Below are 24,371 nucleotides of genomic sequence, written 5' to 3'. Positions count from 1 at the left end.
CATATAATGTATTATTTGTTTCAGGGGTACAGGTCTGTGATTCATCAGTCTTACCCAATTCACAGCGCTCATCATAGCACATACCCTCCCCAGTGTCCATCACCCAGCCACCCCATCCTTCCCACCCCCCTCCACTCCAGCAACCCTCCGTTTGTTTCTTGAGATTAAGAGTTTCTTATGGTTTGTCTCCCTCTCTGGTTTCGTACTATTTTATTTTTTCCTCTCTTCCCCCATGATTCTCTGCCTTGTTCCTCTAATTCCACATATCAGCAAGATCATATGATAATTGTCTTTCTCTGATTGACTTATTTTGCTTAGCATAATACCCTCTAGTTCCATCCACGTCATTGCAAATGGCAAGAGTTCATTTTTTGATGACTGCATAACATTCCATTGTATATATATATATATATATTCCACATTTTCTTTATCCATTCATCTGTCGGTGGACATCTAGGCTCTTTCCATAGTTTGACTATTGTGGACGTTGCTGCTATAAACAGTGGGGTGCACATGCCCCTTCAGATCACTACATTTGTATCTTTGGGGTAAATACCCGTATTGCAATTGCTGGGTCATAGGGTAGCTCTGTTTTCAGCTTTTCAGGGAACCTCCATACTGTTTTCCACAACGGCTGCACCAGTTTGCATTCCTACGAACAGTACACAAGGCTTCCTTTTTCTCTACATCCTTGCCACCTGCTGATTCTTGTGTTTTTGATTTTAGGTATTCTGACAGTGTAGGGTGATATTTCATTGTAGTTTTGATTTACATTTCCCTGGTCATGAGTGATATTAAGCATCTTTTCATGTGTGTGTTGACCATCTATTTGTATGTCTTTGGAGAAATGTCTGTTCATGTCTTTTGCCCATTTTTTAATTGGATTATTTGGAGTTTTTTGGTGTTAGGAATTGTGATCTTTACTATTGGCTTATTTTTAGGTGAAATCTTTTTTTTTTTAAGTTTTTTTTTTTAAGTAATCTCTATACCCAACGTGGGGCTCAAACTCAACCCTAAGATCGAGAGTCGCATGCTGTACTGACTCAGCCAGCCAGTCACCCCTTGGGTGAAATTAATCTTTATGAACTTTAAATGGGGAGGCATGGGTCAGAATAGTTTTCAAGCTTCACAGCTGTAGAGCTGCTGCTTCTGTTATTGTTTGGTGTGTAAATTATATCTCAATAAAGCTGTTTAAAAAAGAAAAGATCTCCTACTTTCTGAGCTCTGGCTGTCTTTTCCCTCATTTTTATCTGGATCTTCTTTTCCTTTGCTTCTGTGATCCCTGGCATCCTCAGTTTGGATCCTAGCTTCAACCCTTTCTCCTTACTGTGGGCCTTTGTCCTGGCAAGGGAGCATTGGTTTGTAAATTTTGAAAGTTCATAAAGGGTCCAGCTGCTCCAGCCTCTTTCAGACCTTACCTCTGGATCCTGACAATCGCCCTTCAGTGTACAAAAACTCTCCTAGTTTCAGCTGCTATCCTCAAATTGGTCCATTGTGCTTTCTAGGGATTATCTGTTCTTAGGACCAGCGAATCTCCCCCCTGCCCCATATATACAGGTCTTGTCCCTACCTGCTCATGTTTTGGAAATCATGAAAATATTTGTCTCTTACTTTTGTCATAGATGTCTGTGGATTTTTAAGTTTGTTATCCTAATTGCTCCGTTTGTTTTTATATGGGAACTGGAGATTCAAAGACTATGCTGTCGACATCTTCCCCAGTATCATTTTTTTTTTTTTAGATTTTTATTTATTTATTTGACAGAGAGAGAGATAGCGAGAGCAGGAACACAAGCAGGGGGAGCGGGAGAGGGAGAAGCAGGCTTCCTGCCGAGCAGGGAGCCCGATGTGGGACTCAATCCCAGGACCCTGGGATCATGACCTGAGCCAAAGGCAGACGCTTAACGACTGAGCCACCCAGGCGCCCTTCCCCAGTATCATTTTAACTGACTATAGTTTTAGCTCTTTATACAGTATACATGGACGACAATTGCTAAATAGTGAAAATGATCAAGGGTAGTTGATTTACCTTTCCTGTTATTGCTTTAGAACACTCAGCAGCAGTAGTGTTGCAGAAGCTATTGTTTTATCTCATAGGGAGGACTTGCCTTGCTGCAAAGACTGGGTGAGAATTCCCCTCTTACTGGATGCTAACCAGCTTCTATGGTTGAGAGCAATGCAGTTTCTCCTCTGCTGGTTTATTGTTTAGGTAAAAAGTAGTAGTAGCACATCATTATAAGTGATACAGGATTTTAGGGACTAATGGGAGAACTTTAGTGGTTTTTTTTTATTTTTAAATTGTAATTTTTTTCTTAAGGTCAGGTTTTACCAAAACAATGCTTTCTTTTTTTTTTTTAAGATCTTATTTATTTATTTGACAGAGAGACAGCGATAGAGGGAACACAAGCAGGGGGAGTGGGAGAGGGAGAAGCAGGCTTCCCGCTGAGCAGGGAGCCCAATGGATGTGGGGCTGGATCCCAGGACCCTGGGATCATGATCTGAGCCGAAGGCAGACACTTAACAACTGAGCCATCCAGGTGCCCCAGAACAATGCTTTCTTAATTCTAAACAATCACATGCATACATACACACACCCACGCATGCATGCACACAAACTTTTGGAAAATAATTTACTCGTAAGTTGGAGACCTGGAAACCATCACTGGTAATATAAATGTATTATGTCCCTTCTTAGGACTAATTATCAAGTGAAAAAAATCAGTGTGCCAAATTTTTTTTAAAGATTTTATTTATTTGACAGAGAGAGACACAGAGAGAGAGGGAACACAGGCAGGGAAGTGGGAGAGGGAGAAGCAGGCTTCCTGCTGAGCAGAGAGCCTGATGCGGGACTTGATCCCAGGACCCCGGGATCATGACCTGAGCTGAAGGCAGACGCTTATCGACTGAGCCACCCAGGTGCTACTGTATCAAATTATTTATTTATTTATTTATTTTTTAAAAGATTTTATTTATTTGCGAGAGAGAATGAGAGACAGAGAGCACGAGAGGGAGGAGGGTCAGAGGGAGAAGCAGACTCCCGGCTGAGCAGGGAGCCCGATGCGGGACTCGATCCCGGGACTCCAGGATCATGGCCTGAGCCGAAGGCAGTCACTTAACCGACTGAGCCACCCAGGCGCCCTGTATCAAATTTTTTAAAAGTGACTTTGAGGGGGGTAGGGGAATGGGGTAACTGGGTAATGGACATTGGGGAGGGCACATGATGTAATGAGCACTGGGTATTGTGTAAGACTGATGAATCACTGAACTCTACCTCTTAAACTAATAATACATTATATGTTAATTAATTGAATTAAAAATTTTTTAAAAAGTGGATTTGAAAATTTTACTATGAAAAACCATCCAATTTATTTTAAAGTATGTTTATGACTTTAAAAAAACACCAGTAAGGCAATAATGTTTCCTTTCTTGAGCATTTCTCTTACCTTGGGTTCTGTGATATCACAAAGGTTTTCTTCCGTCTCTGGCTAACCTTTCTCAGTTTTGTTGAGGTCTTTTTGTATTTTTTTTTTTTTTTTAAGATTTTATTTCTTCATTTGAGACACAGAGATACAGAGAGAGAGAGAGCATGAGCAGTGGGGGGAGACAGAGGGAGAGGGAGAAGCAGGCTCCCTGCTGAGCCAGGAGCCCGACATGGGGCTCGATCCCAGGACCCTGGAATCATGACCTGAGCCGAAAGCAGACGCTTAACCATCTGAGCCACCCAGGTGCCCCTCTTTTTGTATTCTTGTTCATACTTTAAATATTGGCATTCCTCACAGATCTAACGTCTGTACTTGTTTCTTCTCATTCGATGGATTCTTCCTGAGCATAGTGATTTATATCACAGACTTTGGAGTCACACATATTAGGGTTTAAATCCCAGTTGTATTACTAGCTTTGTAACCTTGAAGTCACTCCATATTTCTTTGCCCATGTTTCCCTTTTAAAAAGTGATATTAATGGGGTACCCGGGTGGCTTAGTCAGTTAAGCATCCGACTCTTGATTTCAGCTCAGGTCATGATCTCGGTGGTGGGATCGAGCCCCCTGTCAGGCTCCACAGAATCCCTGTTTGGGATTATCTCTCTCTCTCTGTCCCTCCCCACTCTGCTCACATGCTCACTTGCTTACTCTCTCTTTCAAAATAAATAAATAAGTGATACTAAAAATAAATTTTTTCCACTTTTAAGGTTTAAATGAAGTCATTTATTTAAAGCATTTAGCACAATGGTTTTCTTAACAGCAAGCAGACAATAAGTATAGAAATAAAGAAGTATAGCTACATATGTAGATGCATATAACTAATCACTCCTGTGGCTCTTGTGCATATGCTGATAATGTTTAAATCTTTTTCCAGGTTAGCTCTGTCTCCAGAATCTAGACCTATGTTTATCCTACTGGCCACAAACACCGCAACCCATTATTGGGTACCTAAAATTGAATTCATTCTTTTCTATTTTCCTATACCCATTCTGTCTCCAACATTCTCTATTGTTTTGTTTTTGTTTGTTTTTTTTAAAGATTTTATTTATTTATTTGACAGAGACAGCGAGAGAGGGAACACAGCAGGGAGAGTAGGAGAGGGAGAAGCAGGCTTCCCCCTGAGTAGGGAGCCCAGTGCGGGGCTCGATCCCAGGACCCCAGGATCAGGACCTGAGCCAAAGGCAGACGCTTAAAGACTGAGCCACCCAGGCGCCCCCAACATTCCCTATTGTTAAATGGTACATCTACCCATAGACTACATCAGAAATCTACACATCACCCTTGATTTTTCTTCTTTACCATTTGCTGTTCAGTTAACTACAAAGTAATTTTGGATTCTATCTCCCATGGTTTAAAATAGTCCGTTTCAGGGGCGCCTGGGTGGCTCAGTCGATAAGCGTCTGCCTTTGGCTCAGGTCGTGATCCCAGGGTCCTGGGATCGAGCCCCGCATTGGGCTTCCTGCTCAGCAGGAAGCCTGCTTCTCCCTCTCCCACTCCCCCTGCTTTTGTTCCCTCTCTTGCTGTGTATCTCTCTGTCAAATAAATAAATAAAATTTTTAAAATAAAATGGTCCGTTTCTTTTTTTTTTTTTTGAAGATTTATTTATCTTAGAGCAAGTGTGAGTGAGAGTGGGGGGAGGGACAGAGGGAGAGACTCCTCAGGCAGGCTCCCCATGACCCATGAGATCATGGCCTGAGCCGAAACTAAGAATCAGACACGTAACTGAGCCACCCTGGCACCCTCAAAATGGTCTATTTCTTTCTTACTACTGTTTCAGAAGCTTGAAATCTGGTAGTCATGTATAATGTTTCTTTCCTTTATATTTCATTTCTCCTCCCTTCACCAGCTCCTCCCAATTTCATCTACCAATAGTTCTTGAATTTATTTATGGCCTAGCCCCTACTTACCTTTCCAGCTTCATTTTATCATACTTTGTCCTCATTCTGCATGCTCTCCATACTTGCCATGTTTCCTCCCACCACAGGGCTCTTGAACTTGTAATCTTTCTTGCCTAGCAACTCCTACTCATCTTTCAGATAAAAATTCAGAGCACCACTTACAGGGAATTCTTCCTTGCCCCAAAATAGGTCAGATTGTCCTCTTGTAAATGTTCTTTGCCATGGGGTGCCTGGGTGGCTCAGTCGATTGAGCATCTGACTCGATTTCAGCTCGGGTCATCATCTCAGGGTTGTGAGATCAAGCCCCATGTCAGGCTCCATGTGGAGCCTGCTTGGGATTCTCCCTCTCTCCCTCTGCCTCCCCACTTCTCCCTCTCTAAAAATAAATCAATAAATGCTCTTTGCCTCTTAGACTGGTGCAATATCAGTTACACTTGTTGGCTAAATTTATTTGCATGCCTCATTATTTGATTAGTTTCCATCTCCCCTACCAAAGTATAGACTGTGAGGATGGAGGCGATCTTATTTTTGTTTGCTATTTTATCCTTAGATCATGTTGTAGATCACTAAATATTTATTGGATGAATAGATGGGCATTGCCACTGCCTTGGTGAGGCCACTGACCTTTTTGGATTTCTACAAGAGCCTGCTACCTGGGTCTCCCTGGCTTTTGCCTTTCCCTTTTCTAATACATTCTACACATTATAACCAGAGTGTTCCTTCTGCAATGCAAGTATGTTCATGATAATCTCCTGCTTCCAGTCACTCAGTTCATGTTGTCCGCAGGATTAAATTCATATTCCTTTGCAGCTTCATCTCTCATCACTTTCCCCTTTCACACTATGGTTCAGTAATATTCATATATTTGTAGTTCCCAGACACACTGTTTATGTATGAAATTTTTTTCTGCCCAGAACTCCCTAGCCTCCTGCTCTTCCTTTTACCTGCTAGTTCTTATTATATGTCAGGTCTTACCTTCAGTGCTGACTTCCCCTTAAACAAAATTAAGTTAGGTTTCCCCCTTAAGTATTCCAGTAGCACCCTGCACCTGGTTATAGTACATATCATACTGTACTGAAAATGCCTGTCAAATTGTCTGTCCTGGGGTTGTTTCTTTATGATTGTTCCAGAATCTGGTACATAGCAAGTACTCGGTGAATTCACTCATGAATGCATTAGGCTTAGTTACTAAGGTTAGGGTTAAATCATTGTTATGAACCTTTTAATACATTAAAAAAATTTTTTTAGGGTTAGGGTTAAATCATTATTATGAACCTTTTAAAACATTAAAAAAATTTTTTTAGAGATTTTATTTATTTTAGAGAGAGCGAGCAGGGGGAAGAGGCAGAGTGAGAGGGAGAGAGTGTCAAGCAGACTCTGCACTGAGCACAGAGCCTGACATGGGGCTCAATCCCAGGACCCTGAGATCACGACCTGAGTTGAAACCAAGAGTTAGCTCCTCAACCAACTGCGCCACATAGGCACCCCTGAACTTTTAAATTTTAATAGCTAGAATGCTAGGACATTCGTTTGTAATAGAAAAATTATTTGCAGTACAAATAGAATATATAAATTGTATAAAAATAGGTTCAACCTCACTAAATATTACAGAAATGTAAATTGGGAAATCATTTTTGCCTATTAGATTCACAAAGATTATAATGATTCATAATATACATGGATGTAGGGTATGGATGAACTAAAGACTCGTAAATGTTGAAGAGTAAATAGGCACAACCCTTTTTTTCCTTAAGTTTATGTATGTATTTAAGTAATCTCTACACTCAATGTGGGGCTCAAACTCACAACACCCAGATTGAGAGTTGCATGTTCTTCCCACTGAGCAAGCCAGGCGCCCCCCACCCCCAGAACCTCTTTTTACAACACGGTTTTGCAATAGCTATTAAAATGTTAAATGTTCATAATTTTGACCTAGAAATTCACCTTCTAGATATGTGTCCTACTGAAATACACATATACGGGGACGGGGGAGCGGGCAGAGATACAAGTACAACATTGTTCATACAATGTAGTATTGTTTCTAAAGGTGAAGAAAACTTTGGATATGATCCAAATGGTCATCAATAGGATAGTGCTGAAATAAATGGTACTACATCATATGATGAAATCATATACAGTTTTTAAAAAATGAAGTAGAGTTATAGATGTGGAAAAATAGCTAAGATAATTTGTAAAGCAGGTTTCAAAACTGATTATGTAGTATGATCCCATTTTATAAGTAAATGCATAAATTATAGTGTATGCTGTTACATGTGGGTTGTGTATGTGTGTGTATGTTGGTTTTTTTTAAGATTTATTTATTTATTTATTTGGAAGAGAGAGAGCATGAGCAGGGGAAGGGGCAGAGGGAGAAAGATGCAAACTCCCTGTTAAGCAGGGAGCCCGACGTGGGCCTCGATCCCAGGACTCTGGGATTGTGACCTGAGCCAAAGGCAGAGGCGCTTAACCCACTGTGCCACCCTGGAGCCCCTGTATGTGTGTTTTAAAAAAATATATCTGGAGGAGTATTCACCAAACTGTTAGTGAATTATTAGGAGGCTGATATTGAGGGGAGCTTTTACATTTTGTGTTAAATATTTTTTTTTTGTAAGATTTTATTTATTTGACAGAGCACGCACGCACAGCAGGGGGAGTGGCAGAGGGAGAGGGAGAAGCAGAGTCCCTGCTGAGCAGAGAGCCTGACACAGCTCGATCCCAGGACCCTGAGATCATGACCTGAGCCGAAGGCAGGTGCTTAACTGACTGAGCCACCCCGGCACCCTCTGTTAAATATTTTCTGTAACATTTGGTCTTTTTGAATGATAAGCATGCATTACTATAATTATCAGAAACTAAGAATATTGGGGCACCTGGCTGGCTTAGTCAGTGAACCGTCTGATTCTTGATCTTCAGGTAATGAGTTTGAGCCCCATGTTGGGTGTAGAGATTACTTCGTTAAGCGTCTGCCTTTGGCTCAGGTCATGATCCCAGGGTCCTGGGATCAAGCCCCACATCGGGCTCCCTGCTTGGTGGGAGGTCTGCTTCTCCCTCTCCCGCTCCCTCTGCTTGTGTTTGCTCTCTCACTGTGTCTCTGTCTGTCAAATAAATAAATAAAATCTTTAAACAACAACAACAACAAAGAGCACAGACTACATGGTGTTAGGGTGCTATTAATTACAAGTGTGAGTTGTACACTTACTTTTTCCCTTTTTTCAAATAGAATGCCCAATGTTTACATGGGGACATTGCACAGTCACAAAGAGAAATTACACTGAAAGGCTTCAGAGAAGGTAGTTTTAAAGTTTTGGTGGCAACCAATGTGGCTGCCCGTGGTTTGGACATTCCTGAGGTTGATCTGGTGATTCAAAGTTCTCCTCCCCAGGTAAGAAATGAAATTTTATTTAGGGAATATAAGAACAGCTGTGTGAATTGCTATTTTATTTATAAGATATTGCTTGGGATATGAAAAATATGTTATCTGTTCTTGCTGTTAGCCATTTTTTACTAATGTAGTGTTAAATTGGTCAGAATCTGATGCCTTAGCAAATGATTAACTTCTTTATTTGGATTTGAAGCATGGAATCATGCAAAGGGATTATAAAAAGTTGTCATATGAAGAGCCCTGGGATGAGGTGGATAAAAAGATTTTAAATCCTATTCCTTTTAATCCGAAAATTCAGCATAAAATTTCTTCGGGATGTTGAAAGAGCAATAGGTTTGAAATAAAAATGTTATCATTGGTAGTAGTAGTTTTGTTATTAGCGTTATTATTTGGTTGTTGGAATGACTGTCACTTGCCAGATTTTTTTTTTTGCCAGATTTAAAAAAAATGTATTGTCTCTTTTTATTTTCAGGATGTTGAGTCCTATATTCATCGTTCTGGACGAACAGGTAGAGCTGGCCGGACAGGGATTTGCATATGTTTTTATCAACCCAGAGAAAGAGGTCAACTAAGATATGTGGAACAAAAAGCAGTAAGTAGAATTAAATTATTTCAGTCTTATTATCTAAATGATGTCTTAGAAAAGAGTTCTTTTTATATTTGTTCTCACAAATAGATGCTTACAACTTTTCTCAGTTTAAGCTGCATTTGGATGTGAAGCATGTGGAGAGCTAAATTTATAGGAGCTGCAAGACTTTGTTTTGATACAGCTTTTATTGTGAAGACAGAAGAGCTGACTTTCTCATTTTTCCCTTGAGTTTCTCCCTTGATTCTAAAATCAGAAGTGCATTGTGATTTCAGTATCTCATAGTCTAGCATTATAAAGGGGTGACTGCCATAGTCTTGGTGTATTTGTTAAGATTATATTGAGTAATGGTACCTGGCCAGTTTCTATAAGAAATTATATACATTTTTTTGGCTTGTTTTGTGTGTATGTGTGTGGTATTTTACATTTTTTCCTATTTTCATGATGTGTGTTTTTAAACACTATTTCATCTACTTTGTAAAATGAGATAGGGTAATAAGAAAAAAAAGTTGATAGAGGTGATGAGCATCTTTTTTCCTTTTTTGGAATCAGCTTTATTTTGCAAGTGAAATTTCATGATTGTAACTAAGGGCAATTAAATTTTTTTTCTTCTTCCTAGAATTTGTAATTGATGATTTATTAGAAAAAGCAGGTCTTTTGATCTACTGGGGCTTGGAAATCTTTAAGTCCAAGAAATGGAAATTCAACAAACTATATGAATTTAGGAATTAATTGTAAAGACTTCCATTTTTCTTTAATGTAATTCTTTCATTTTCAGGGAATTACTTTTAAACGTGTAGGTGTTCCTTCTACAATGGATTTAGTTAAATCTAAAAGCATGGATGCCATCAGGTATGCTTTCTGAACTTGCTGAATAAGTTTTTCTTTTGTATTAGGCTATTCATCTTTAAGCTCTCCTAGTTCAAATATCAGAAAACTTAATCACCAGTTTTACCAGCAGACTTTTAGTTATGTTAAAATACGAAAACGTTGCTCTTTCTTTTCCCATTCATTCTCTTATCTTTAATCTTTTACCTTTGTCTTGACCAAGAAAATTTACTATTTTTAAACCATAGGTCTCTGGCTTCCGTTTCTTACGCTGCTGTTGATTTTTTCCGACCATCAGCTCAGAGATTGATAGAAGAGAAAGGGGCAGTGGATGCATTGGCTGCAGCATTAGCCCACATCTCTGGTGCATCAAGTTTTGAACCACGATCTTTGATCACCTCTGATAAGGTAGAAATCTGTGAGAAAATCATGTATGATTGAGAAAAGATTAAAATTGAACCGTAGATAATCCATCTATCTGAGAGAAAGACAGGAGACTTTCACTTTGCACAGTACTGTGTTAACTAAAACTTACACACCAGACCCTATTCTTTATTTTGTAAGTTGCCATGGAACCATGCAAATCAAAGCATAGATTCTGTGCATTTAACACAGTGCCATGCAAAGTTAGGATTACCTGTATATGTTGAGCGGCTATGTGTGTGCGGGTGGGGTATGTGTGTAGTTTGACACCACCTTACCTGGCCCCGCTGCTGGATTAGTATCAGATGTCAAAACAAACCACACCAGACCCACTGGTTGCAAGTAGTTCAAAGATTTACTACTCATCAAGGTATAAGTGAGGAGAATCCCTGGATAACAGGACCTCTCAGCAAGAAAGCTCTCTGATGTCTGGGTGGGGACAGAGAGATTGAGAAAGAGGGAGAGTTGGTGGAAGAGGAGAACAAAAAGGTCAGGGCAGGTAAACTTGCATGTGACAATTTGGTATAGTATATGGGAGTACATCTGGGGTGTCTAATGTTTTCTCTCTGGCAAGTATTAATGGTTTAGTCAAATGTAATTTTGCTGGGGGTGACTTCATGTGTCCCAACTCTCCCCCCACCCCCTGCCACTATGTATCTTTTTTTTGAGAGAAAGAGCTTGAGCAGCAGGGGAGAGGGAGAATCCCAAGCAGACTCCACACCCAGAGCAGAGCCTGATGCAGGGCTCCATCCCATGACCCTAAGACCAGAGCCTGAGCCGAAACCAAGAGTCAGATGCCTTAACTCACTGAGCCACCGAGATGCCCCCCCCAACAGCGTATCTTTATTTTTTATTTTATTTATATTAGATTTTATTTATGTGAGAGAGAGAGCATGAACTGGGGGAGAGGGAGAAGCAGACTCCCCACTGAGCAGGGAGCCTGACGCGGGGCTCAATCCTGGGACCCTGAGATCACAACCTGAGCCAAAGGCAGACACTTAACAGACTGAGCCACCCAGGCGCCCCTCACACTGTGTATCTTTATTTATTTTATTATTATTATTTTTTAAGATTTTTATTTATTTAAGAGAGAGAATCAGAGAGAGCGAGCACAAGAGGGGGGAGCGGGAGAGGGAGAAGCAGACTCCCCACTGAGCAGGGAGCCTGATGCGGGACTCGATTCCGGGACTCCAGGATCAATGACCTGAGCCGAAGGCAGTCGCTTAACCAACTGAGCCACCCAGGCGCCCACACTGTGTATCTTTAAAAAACATCTGGATCCTCAGATTTGTGAGATTGAGCTCCATGTTGGACTATGCACTCAGCATGGAGTCTGCCTGTCTCTCTCCATCTGGCCCCCTGCCGCCGTCCCCATGCACGCACTTGTGCACGTGCATGTGCTCTCTTTCTCTCTTTCAAATAAATAAAATCTAAAAAAAAAAAAAAAGAATTCAGGATCCAATTCAAGTTCATATGTTACATTTGGTGTTATGCTTCTCTTAATCTGGAACTGTTTTCCCATCATTTTTTATTAATTTGATTAATTTTTTGAAGAGTGTAGATTAGTTGTGTAGATCAGAGTCTAGAATTTCTTACCTGGATTTTTCTGGTTTTCTTTTCATACATCATTTAACTTTTGCCTTTATTCAGCCTTTCCTGTAAACTGGAAGTAAAATCAAAGCTTGATTTTACATTCAGTTTAAACCGTTTGGACCAAAGTACTCTTATGGGTGATATTATGTACTTTATACCATATCACAGTAGGAGGCATATAATGTCAGATTGTTCTAGTACTAATAATGCTTAGTTTGATCACTTGTTTACAATGGAAACTGCCCTATAGTCCCATTGTAAAGGTATCTTTTACTCTTTGTAATTAGTGATTTGTGGGGTAATGCTTTAGCAGTGAGCAAGTACCCTTTCCCTAGTAACCCACCAAGTACTTTTTTTTTTTTTTAAGATTTTATGTATTTATTTGAGAGAGAGTGAGCAAGAGAGAAAGCACAAGCCACAGGGAGAGGCAGAGGGAAAAGCAGATGCCCCGCCAAGCAGGGAGCCTTACGCGGGGCTCGATCCCAGGACCCTGAGATCATGACCTGAGCCAAGGGCAGATGCTTAGCCGACTGAGCCACCCAGGTGCCCCATCAAGTACTTCTAAAGAAAATACTTAAGCCATATCTTTTAGGAAAATATTAAGATAGCCTTTAGAGCTAAGAAGTACCTAAGAGATCATTTATTCCCAACCCTTATCTAATAAAAGAATCCCTCTTTGGCAGATGGGTTATCTAACTTCTGATTAAATATCTTAGAAACTGTATTAGTGATACTTCTTTGACATCATCTCTTATCACTCTGTCCTTGCTTGTTTCGGCTACCCTAACCTACTTGTTACTCGAACATAAACCTACTCCTGCACAAGACCTTTGCACTTGCACTGTTTCAGATGTTCGTTCTTTTTACCGCATGGCTTCCTCCTTCATTTTATTTAGGTCTCTCTTCAAATATCACCACATCAGAGAGGTCTTTCCTGATCACCCTGTCTAAAATAGCTTACCTTTCCCTTTACTCTCTATTCCCTTGCCCTGCTGTATTTTTCTTTATGATGCTTATTACTATCTGGCATTTGACATATTTGCTTATTTGTTTACTGTCTACCCCACCTCATCCCCACCATCCCCACCCCCAACACTAGAATGTAACCTGCATGAGACAAAGGACTATTTACTGCTGAATCTCTAGCACTTACTATAGTCTCTGGCACATATATAGGGGACACTCAGATATTTGTTAGATGAGGGGCTCCTGGCTGGCTCAGTCAGTAAAGCATGCCACTCTTGATCTTGGGGTTGTGAGTTCAAGCCCCATGTTGGGTGTAGAGCTGACTTAAAAAAAAACAAAATTATTAGATGAATCCCTTCCTATATCTTCTTCATGTTGATCCTTTTGCTGTCTAGTGAAGTTTTACGGAACAAGTAATTTTTGGATATGTAATAGTCCTTCAAAAGTTTAAAGAGATCTGTGTCTTCTTGTTTTTCCACTCCAAGCTAACTTTGACTCTTTCAGCATTTCCTCAGTTCTTCACTACTTTATCTTTTCTCTGGTGCTCTAGTTTAATTATCTCTTAAAGCATGTTGGTTAGAATTAAATATATAGTCTTTACAGAAATACAAAGAAGAATGATCTGTAAACATTAGTCTTCTATTAATATAGTTTTAAAGAAGTTATTTTTGGGATGCCTGGGTGGCTCAGTCGGTTAAGCATCTGCCTTTGGCTCAGGTCGTGATCCTGGGGTTCTTGGAACAAGCCCCGCATCGGGCTCCCTTCTCAGTGGGGAGCCTCTTTCTCCCTCTGCCTGCCGCTCCCCCTGCTTGTGCTCTTTCTTGCTCTATCAAATAAATAAATAAAATCTTTATTTAAAAAAAGTTACTTGTTGGGGCGCCTGGGTGGCTCAGTTGGTTAAGCGACTGCCTTCGGCTCAGGTCATGATCCTGGAGTCCCGGGATTGAGTCCCGCATCGGTCTCCCTGCTCAGCAGGGAGTCTGCTTCTCTCTCTGACCCTCCCCCCTCTCATGCTCTCTCTCTCTATCTCATTCTCTCTCTCAAATAAATAAATAAAATCTTTAAAAAAAAAAAAATAATAAATAAATAAAGTTACTTGTTTTGGCAGCCATGTTATACTGATGGCTCATGAGAAATGTACAGTGACGTCATGAAGGGCTGCAGAGTTAGAACTTCATTGTCCTGCTGCTGCTGCTTTTTTTCCAAAGATAATGTGACTTTTATTTCTTAAGGGGTTTGTCACCATGACTTTGGAAAGTCCAGAAGAAATACAGGATATCAGCTGTGCATGGAAAGAACTTAACAGAAAGCTGAGTAGTAATGCTGTATCCCAAATTACCAGAATGTGCCTCCTAAAAGGAAATATGGTAGGTTTTTCTAGACAAGGAAAAGCTTTTCAGTCAACTCTAAATGTCTAACAGATTTTGTTCTTTCTTTTTTTGAAGTCTAATGAGATGAATAATACAGTTTTCTTGTGTGATAGTTTGTTTCCCGTTGTAAATTTGGGGAGTTATGTAAATAACCCATTCCTCTAGAAAGCTGTAAGTCATCCTGCTTAGTTTGTATAATAACCAAGTTATCCAGGTTTCTGCTCTTGGATACATACTGTGTGTGGTTGTGTGTGGTGTTTTATTCTATGACTAAATAACTTATGATTTCAATAGCTAAACAACTCTGTTATTTAGAGAATACTCAATATTGACTTTTAAGTGGCCTCTGTTGGTTGTTAATGAGGATAATTAAGTAAGTTAGTATTTTAATACATTTTTGAAATAACAGAGTTAAAACCATCTCTAATCTTAGTGACTCTGTTTCTTTAATGGTTTGAAAAAAGATATTTATCTAACTTTACTACATAGGCTTATTCTAGCCTAGAATTTATTATCTTGATTGTTTATTAGAAAGAATCATTTCTCTCAAAGTTTACTGTTACCATCAAGAATGTTTTGTGGCAAGTATGAGACAAATATACTCATTCAGAAAAAATGTGGAGGGGAGGGAAAAATATAACAAGATCCTTAAGCCAAACTAGTTGCCTTACTTGAGAATTAAATTAACTTTCAATTTATTGGCAACCAGGTCCAAAAAAGAAACATCTTGGGTTATACCATTCTTATTATCTGATAAACACTGCAGCTCTTCAGGATAGAAACAAACTTTTCGGCACTAAATTTTTCAAGGAATTTATACATTAAACATTACAGTGTCTACAAGAACTTTTCTGAAGAATACTCTAGATTCTTAGTAGTAGTAGTAGTAGATTCCTGTTAGATACTGTGTTTACTTTTCAGACTTAGAAAATACAATAAGCAGCCACTCTGTGTCATGCATTATTATATGTTAGCTGTTTTTAATCTTACAAACATTCATGGGGCACACCCTATCTTTTCCCCTTTTTTAGCTACTATAAAATTACCAGCAAGTATTAGTGTATTGGTAAAAAATCAACTCATCTGCATTTGAATAAAAATGTTTTCATTTTGCTTTTAGGGTGTTTGCTTTGATGTTCCCACAACTGAGTCAGAAAGGTTACAGGTATTTCTAAAATTTTATCTGTTAAATAATTGAGTGTGTTTCTCTAAAAATAGGAATTTTTAAAAAGTGACAATATCATTATTATGCCGAAATCAGTTAACGTTCCTTAATGTAATATATCTAGTCTGTATCATAATTTAAAACATTTTTATTATGAATAATTTCAAATATAAAAAACAGAGCTGCATAATGAATATTCATGTACCCATCACCCAGCTTCAACAATGATCAGCTCATATCCAGTTTGTTTTATGGTTTCATGTCATTTCCATCCATTTTCCCACTCTCCTGTATGTATGCTTTTTTTTTTTTCAAACTCAGCTTTGTCTCTTTCTCTTCCATATTATACTAGGAGAAAGTGACAACAATATTTTATTTAATGCTTAAATAAACTTAAAAATTCCAGTATAGTTAACATCCAGTGTTACATTAGTTTCAGGTGTACAACACAGTGATTCAACACTTCCATATGACACCTGGTGTACTTAAATAAATTTTTATAATTTTTTATTTTACATAAAGTAAGATTAAGACAAAAACAAATACCATATGACTTCACTCATACGTGGAATTTAAGAAACAAAACAAATGAACAAAGGAAAAAAGAGCCAAAAAAAATAGATTTTTAAATACAGAGACAAACTAGTAGTTGCCAGAGGGGAGGTGGGTGGCAGTTTGGGTGAAACAGATGAAGGGGTTTACGAATTGTATGTATTCTTTTGAAACAGATTGTAGGTATTCTATCATTTCAACCCATAAATATTTCCGTATATCTAACTATTAGGGACACTTTTTTTTTTTTTTTAAAGATTTATTTATTTATTAGAGAGAGCGCGAGCAGGGGGAGGGGCAGAGGAAGAGGGAGAGAGAGAATCCTCAAGCAGACTTCCCGTTGAGTGCGGAGCCCAGCTCGGGGCTCAATCTCACGAACCTGAGACCATGACCTGAGCCGAAATCAAGAGTCGGTAGCTTAACCAACTGAGCCACCCAGGTGCCCCCTCAACAGGGTATTTTAATATTCACTTTCCTTGACAACTCATGATCACAATGAGTAATAGTTAATGTAGCAGGATATAACATGGTGATGCTCTTGTGAGCTGCTGATTCGCATAATCTTGAGTTCTTTACTCCGATACCAAATTATTTCCAGTGGCTACATATTTTCAACAGGTTTTTAGTCTCCATCATTAGCTCTCACTTCTTGCTTCTGTCAATATAACCACTGAAAGCAGTGCACTACTTATTAGTGGCCTGCTTGTTTTGTGCCAAGAAATCAGTGCTCTCTTATTTATTTTTTAATTTTAATTTTTAAAAAATATTTATTTGAGAGGGAGTGTGTGAGAGTGGGGGGGAGGAGCAGAGGAAGAGGGAGAGAGAATTTCAAGCAGACTCCCCACTGAGTGCAGAGCCTGATGCAGGGCTCGATCTCATAACCCTGAGATGATGACCTGAGCCAAAATCTAGAGTCGGATGCTCAACCGACTGAGCCACCCAGGCGCCCCAGTGTGCTCTCTTTTAGAATGTATAAACTGAGTGTGAAATTATGAGTCTCAAAATGAGCCTGAGAGTTTCTCCTAACACTAAAATTTAGGAACTTTAATGAATGAGCTTTGAATATGTTTTTGTTTTTGTTTTCTGGTTTTCAGTTTTGTTTCAGATACTTTGAATTTAAATGGATAGATGGCCTTTAGCTAATAGATGATGGATATTAAAAAAGAATTTTCTGTACTCATATGCTTGCTTATGGTTTCCATTTTGCATTTATATTAATCCTCTAAATTCCCCCAACAGGCAGAGTGGCATGATTCAGACTGGATACTTTCATTGCCAGCCAAGTTACCCGAAATTGAAGAATATTATGATGGAAACACGTCTTCTAACTCCAGGCAGAGGAGTGGCTGGTCAAGTGGCCGGTCCGGCCGGTCGGGCCGGTCAGGTGGTCGATCTGGTGGCCGGTCAGGTAGACAGAGTCGACAGGGAAGTCGGTCAGGAAGTCGACAAGATGGTAGAAGACGAAGTGGGAATAGAAATCGATCAAGAAGTGGGGTCCACAAACGGAGTTTTGACTGAGTATTTGATAGTTAATCTACCAGTGTGAGCTTGCCTATTTCTGCCTAATCATGTACATTATCCACCAAAAATTAGGTCATCATAGTTGAGGTATGTGTCTGCTCTTTGCAAAGAAGTTGGTCATATTTTTTTAAAAAGTATTTCGCAAGAATGGTTGTAAACAAATCTACTTATCCAGTTATACCTTTGAATAAAAAAACTCCTTTTATTGTCTCTTTTCACTGTGCGTTAAGAATTTTGTCAATGTAATCTTCTACAGGTTCTTCTAAAACAGAACAGTCAAATTAGTCTTACTTAAGATAACTTGCATTTTGCAAAATGTAGTGTATTTGTATTCAGGTCATTCCTTCCATAGGATACATTAGTAGAAAATAAGAAATCCCTTCTACATTAAAGGGCTATAGAAACTGGTGACTTGATTGGTTAGGTGTAGCATTTAAATTCTATATATAGTTCATTAAAAGGGTGTGCAAGCACTGTATACTCAATAATTTATTCACCAGATAATGATTGAAGTCTACTGTGTGCCTATCACTATGTTAATCATTAGGGATATAGTGGTGCACAAGGCATAGCACTATCCTCAAGGAACTTACAGTCTAAAGACAGTCAAGCAATTATGAGTGAGATTAACATCTAAAGAGTAAAATAGGTAGGTATGGAATGCTAAGGACCTAGTTGGGGTGCACCAAACCAGTCTTGGAGTCAGAAAGGCTTACAAGTGGTGATACCCAAAAGAAGAAGTTAAACAACAGTATCTGTTGATCTAAGCAAGTATGTGTATGGTGGGAAGAAGAGTTTAGAAGGGAGAGGGTTTGCAGGCAGGGAGAACAGCATATGCAGATACCCAGAGCCAAAGAATACCATAGGAAGTCTGAGGACCTACAATTAGTTTAGTATGGTTTGCATATGACAGGCAGAGGATAGGAATAAGAGAGAACGATAGTATTTAACAGGGACCAGATCTTAAAGGCCTTCTGTGCATTGTTAAGTTTAAACATTCTCTTGAAGACAGTGGTGAACCATTAATACATTTAAAGTAAGGAGTAACATGATGAGATCTGTGTTTTGGAAAAGATTATTGGCTGCAATGAAGAGACTGGATTGGAGAAGGGCCAGACTGGAGGTCAGGAGACCTCTTAAGTTGCTGTTGGAGTAATCCAAGGTAGAGGTGATGGTGGTCTGCACTAATGTTAGGTAACATGTTTTGACTGATAATAACTGAGGCATTTGAGAGCTTACTACTTGTCCAGAATCACAGCTGAGTAATAGGTAGTGGAGTGAGGATTTAAACCCCGAGAAGTCTAGCTTCTGAACCTGTGCTAAATAGCAGTGGTGACATTGAGAAACATGGTTAGATTCCAAAGTTTTTTTGTTTAGTTTTTTATTTTATTTTTTTTAGTAATCTCTACACCTAATGTGGGGCTCAAACTCAGTGACCCCAAGATCAAGAGTCACATGCTCCTCCAACTGAACCAGCCAGGCACCTCCAAAGCTGTGGGAAATAAAATTGTTAGGACTTAGTGCTTGATTGAATTGGAAGATGAGAGAGATGAGAAGAATGAAACAGATTTTTGTCACTGAGATAAGCTAGTAGGAGGAAGAACAAGAAAAGTTACATGGGGAGGGAAGGGGGATATGATTAGTTCAATATTAGATATATTTTAATATTGAATAGCCCATGAGATAATAAAAGATGTAAGAAGAGATAAACAGTAGGCAGTTGGATTTATAGGTTTGAAGGAGGAGAGAGATCTGTTCTAGAGGTGTAAAGATTTGGACATAATTTTTAAAAATGTTAATTGTAGTTAAGGCAGTGGAAGAGATTATCTAGTGAATGTATAGTAAGAAAAGAGGACTAAGGAGGGAACCCAGAGGCAGACTAATGTATTTACTGCATAGCAGAGGAAGGAAATCCCATCATCATCAAGAAGAGGTGAGAAGGTGGCAGAAAGCCCAGGAATGTGAGGCTTTCCAGGGAACCAGAAGATGAACCTGAGATGGCCACTGGATTTGGCAAAAAGAAGACATTTGACATGGGGAGCAACCATATTAATAAAGTATGGTAAGTAGAAACCATTTAGCAGTGGGTTCAGCAGAAAATGAGAGATAAAGAACTAGGGACAGCAAACATGTCTTCCAGAAATTTGGCTGTGAAGTAGAGAAGAATAAGCTAAAGCTGGATGTAAAAGAAAGGACAGGAGATGACAGAATTTTTTGTACATGTGTGTTGGGGGAGGATGAGGGAAATTAGAGCATGAACTACTAATATGGGAAGGAGTCAGAAAGGAGGGAGGAAGAGAAAGAATATATGGTGGAGCAAGATCCCTATGAAGACCCAGAAGGATGAGCTTAAGCACACACTGGAGATTTTAATCATAGATGGTAGAAGCACATCTCTAACATTTTGCCAGGAAGAAAGTATGTTTATCACGTAGGTGAATTTGCAGGTGTTAAGGTAAAAAGATGACAGATTGCCTGCCTGATGTCTTCTATTTTTTTCTGTGGTATTCTTTCATGATCGTCTGCTGAAGGTGAAGAGGAAAGTAGTAGGCTAGGAGATTTGAGGAGGTTGGAGAAATGCTGAGGTATCAACTGTAGAACAAGATGGAGAGCTTACTAGGCAAACTGGGGGTCACGGGCAGCTTTGAGGGTCCAGTTGAGATTAGAGACAATGTGTACTGGCAGCAATTAGAGTACTTGAGTGATGTCCTGTAGTACTCAATATTCTGTTGTAGGAATGGAGATGGGAGATGATTGATCCAGGATTGGGGTTTGCTCTATGAGATGAAAGGATGACAAGGTGAAGATGTTAAGGACTTTGGCAAAAGTGACTGGAGTAATGTCTATGGAGTCTAGACTGCCTAGGGATTGAAGTGGAGGTGGGGTTGATAGCAGGGAGAATGTAGAAGGGGCGAGGGACTGAAGGTCAGTGAGAGCTCTTTGAGATTTCAAGAGTGGAGCAGTTGGGGACAAGACAAGTGCAGGGTTTGTTAGTAGGCCTGTTGGGGTAGAGGTCAATTCATTTGAGATGGTCAAAGAGCAGAGAAGCTAGCGTGGATGTTTTCATGGACAATGAAGTCTCCAGGACTGAGGAGGGAGAGGAAGACTAAGCCAGGTGCCAAACTATCAGTGAATGGTGGAGGTTAAATTACCTGAACGAGGAAGGGTATAGGGTGGTATTGTCAAAGGGACAAGGACATTTACGTGATACTGAAGGAGTAATAGTTCAGAAATGGTTTTGAGGAAAAGAAGACACTGATACCAGGGTACATGGGATGTGAGGGAATGAGCAACATATGCGTGGGAAAGTTGCAGGAGGAGGAGTTTTCAAGAAGAGCCAGATTTCAGTGAAGCCCTTAATCAGTGCTAGATTAAGAAAGGGAGAAATTTTGATTTTGGGAAATGGGGTTCCAGATAACTATGACTGGGGGAGAAAGTCTCAGCTCTGCATTTGAGTAGTTGTGAGCTCTGGATTTATACCGAAGATCAAAGAGGGGCTCCATTCCTACAAATGTGCATGAGTACTAGTAATTTAGTCAGAATAAGTTGTATACCTACAATGTCCCAGGCACTATGTTTGGGGTACAAAGGTGAGTAAGGTGTGCCTAGTCTCTGCCCTCAGGAGCTCAGAATCTAGTGAAATAGATGGACACATAAACTTAGGCCCACGGCAGTGACTAAGTGCAATTATTTGAGAGCTCTGCACAAGGGCACCTAGCCCAGCCCAGGAATGGGGGTGAGAGTTTAGAGAAAGCTTTTTGGATGTGATGATTGAACATGAATTAAGTCAGTTAAAAGAAGCAGGGAAGTGGGAATGGAAGGCCCAAAAGGGCACAGAATAGCTAATAAAACAAGATCTAAGTATGGTGAACTGTAAGTAGCTCTCATTGCTGGGATGCTGGCTATGAGGAAAGCAGTGATGAGAATAAGGCAAGAGTCCTATCTTGGAAGGCTTTGTAGGCCTTGTTTTGGACAGCCATTGAAGGGTTTCAGGGAAATGAGTGAAAAAGAAAAGCATGTAGGTAAATGCTAGCAGAGTGGAGGTAGATTTTAGGGGCCCACTTGCTAAAGGCTGGCTTTCCTATTAGCAAGGGAAGTGGGGCAGGTCCTGACAAGATTAAGATTAAGGTCCTGACAAGATAGCTTTCCATACCTTCTGAAGAAGGTGGGGGCAGAATTCTCAGCTTTGGGCTGCATTCAGCCCCTTATTTTGCTCCTTTCTTATAGAGCCCAGCACCTTCATGCTTCCTTTTGGCTATTCAGATCCTTCTGTTGGGTACTCTGTGCCTAGTGTGGTCACTTAACAGCTATTTGAATTTAATTAAGCCAGTTACCCTGATCTTCAATTTTTGAATTTGTAAGTATCTGTTTTATTCCCTTCAGCATTAGAAATTTGAATGAGTTCACATTTAGGTGTGAATGTCTGAGAGCTTCCTCTCACATTGTTTTTGTTTCATATGTTTTGTCGGTAGTGCTTAATAAGTTTTTTTAACCATATTTTTTCCTATTAGTAATGTGCTTCCATTGTTGAAATTTTGAAAAAATAGAGAAGCAAATGGAAGAAAATAAAAACCATCCATAATCACATCACTTAGATAATTACAGCTAACATATCGTTGTGTAGATTTTTGAATCACTGTGTGTGTGCATGTATGTATGCATACTTTTTGAAATAGAAATTCTCCCCCCAATTTTATGAAAATATGACATTATCTACATCAGAGGAAACTGGGCTGGCAGAATCAATATCCAAACAGAACTTCACATTTCCAATCAAACGTATATATGAGACCCATTTTTTTTCCACTTGTTACTGAATTTTATACTGATAGCTAGATTTAATATGGTAATTTGGCTGCCTTTGAGCCAGAGAGGACCTTTGCATGCTTCCTCTTAGATTTTGGCCTTATGCCTATGTGCAGGTATATTACAAAGGAACTTACATAGTTTGTAAGCCTTGACAACAATTTTCCATTAAGTAGTGTTCTGGGCTTACTCTCTTATTGATAATAAAAATGCCCCTGTACCGTTTATAGCAGTATCATAGCAGTATCACAGAGGTTCCTTGAGGCAGGGACTGGGCTTTCACTTAGGTACTCCAAAGTCTGAAGTACAATGTTGGAAGTCCCAGATGTTAAGCCTTTTGTCAGTTGGTTGTTTGCATTCATGCTTGCTCCCCCTTCTCCCACACCTAATACCATGATGATTGAATTGCTTTCCTGCCTGGGCATATAGCTAAAATTTGTTTCAAGGGGTTCCTTCCTCTCCCCCACCTCCAACATTGCCATTTTAATGGTCAGTCAACATTTAGTGTCAATCTATGTGCCTATGTACCAGGTGCTGTTTGAAATCTTCAGGATACAAAGATGGATAAATCAAGGCTCCTAGCTTAAAGATATCAGAGTGTAAGTTAAAGCATTGCTGTAGTACATAAATTTATTTGTTAAAAAACTGAGACTGTGAAACATCAAATAATAGTTTATGTGAAACATGACATTTTTCCTAAAGGAAAATCTAGTCTACTGACTAGATATTCCGTGGAAATGTAAAAAAATACTGTCATTTAAAAATGTGCAGTAAAAACTAATCTCATGAAATACACAAAACAGCATTTTCCTTCGTCATAAAATGATCATATTTTAAGTTGTCTTTCTAAACACCTACAAGTTTTAATAGCTCTCATTTATCCTGCTTTATGTGCCAGGCACTACTAAATCCTTTTCATTCATTATCTTACTTAATTTTCTCAGCCCATGAGGTAAGTTTGTTATCCCATTTCATGCATGAGAAACTCAGGTTCAGATTAAGTAATGGGTGCAAAATCACACAACAAGCAGTGCAGGTTTTCAAAGCCAGGCATGATTTCAACTAAATTTCAAAAATGATTTTGTGTTGAAGCGGCTCCCAATTCCTTACATCACTAGTTCCTCAGAGAAGTTTAGCGACATTGTCATAGATCATTCAATGGACCACTTTCCCTCAACTCCTAGAATTAGTATATTGTCCAAATATGCAAGATTTAGAGCCCTGTATTTTCTTATAGAGGTCCATGTGGTTTGGGGCCCTTCCTACTGGTTCCAAGGCCGGTTCAGGTGCCTCCCCGTGTCTTCAGAACAACTGATATCCGTCTATCTCCACCAGTCTATTATAAAGTTTCTTGAGAACAACTCGTGTATTGTCTGTTACTGGATCCTAGCCTTGTTTCTCACCTGACATCACAGTGAATGCTCAGGGATGTCTACGTGCACGCATAAAGGGATGACCAAAGCCCGACCGAATTCTAGTCTTATCCAGGCTTGTGAGTCTGGGCGCTCCTTTCAGTGTCGACTTTTCCACAAGGTGATCAAGAATACCCATTTGTCGCGTCTGTGCGTGAAAGTATCTTGCAAACTCCAGCAATCTAATATAAAGCACTGAAGAGACACCACGGAAATGCAACAAGTCATTTTACTGGCCGGGGCTAGGGAAAATCTGGCCAGCGCTTGCCAAGAGCGTTTCCTCCCAGTTGGAGCTCTCCAGGCGCGGAGAGCAGGGAATTCACCATCCCCCAGCAGCCAGAGCAGCCGATACTTTGGAGCTACCACGTGGGCTCCGGCCTCCCCGGGGCTT

At 39.7% G+C, this 24,371-nt stretch overlaps 1 protein-coding gene across 6 annotated transcripts in view; it reads left to right on the top strand.

Moving 5' to 3' along the window:
- DDX50 (DExD-box helicase 50) overlaps window positions 1-17,980 on the top strand; it is a 37,711-nt gene extending 19,731 nt beyond the window's left edge. For 5 of the 6 annotated variants that reach the window (XM_081824149.1, XM_081824150.1, XM_081824152.1 and 2 more), the window contains 7 exons: window positions 8,597-8,758; window positions 9,231-9,350; window positions 10,123-10,196; window positions 10,421-10,580; window positions 14,387-14,521; window positions 15,645-15,689; window positions 17,481-17,980. In XM_081824149.1, coding sequence (XP_081680275.1) covers window positions 8,597-8,758; window positions 9,231-9,350; window positions 10,123-10,196; window positions 10,421-10,580; window positions 14,387-14,521; window positions 15,645-15,689; window positions 17,481-17,759 — 975 coding nt within the window. In that variant the 3' untranslated portion in view covers window positions 17,760-17,980. The remainder of the gene's footprint in view (window positions 1-8,596; window positions 8,759-9,230; window positions 9,351-10,122; window positions 10,197-10,420; window positions 10,581-14,386; window positions 14,522-15,644; window positions 15,690-17,480) is intronic. The other variant, XM_081824154.1, reaches the window with a different exon arrangement.
- The last annotated feature ends 6,391 nt before the right edge of the window (window positions 17,981-24,371 follow it).

Source organism: Leptonychotes weddellii, chromosome 6 (assembly GCF_054177405.1).
Source record: "Leptonychotes weddellii isolate Sample4059 chromosome 6, ASM5417740v2, whole genome shotgun sequence".
NCBI classification, from domain to species: Eukaryota; Metazoa; Chordata; class Mammalia; order Carnivora; family Phocidae; genus Leptonychotes; species Leptonychotes weddellii.
This window is presented reverse-complemented; position numbering and strand designations above follow the sequence as displayed.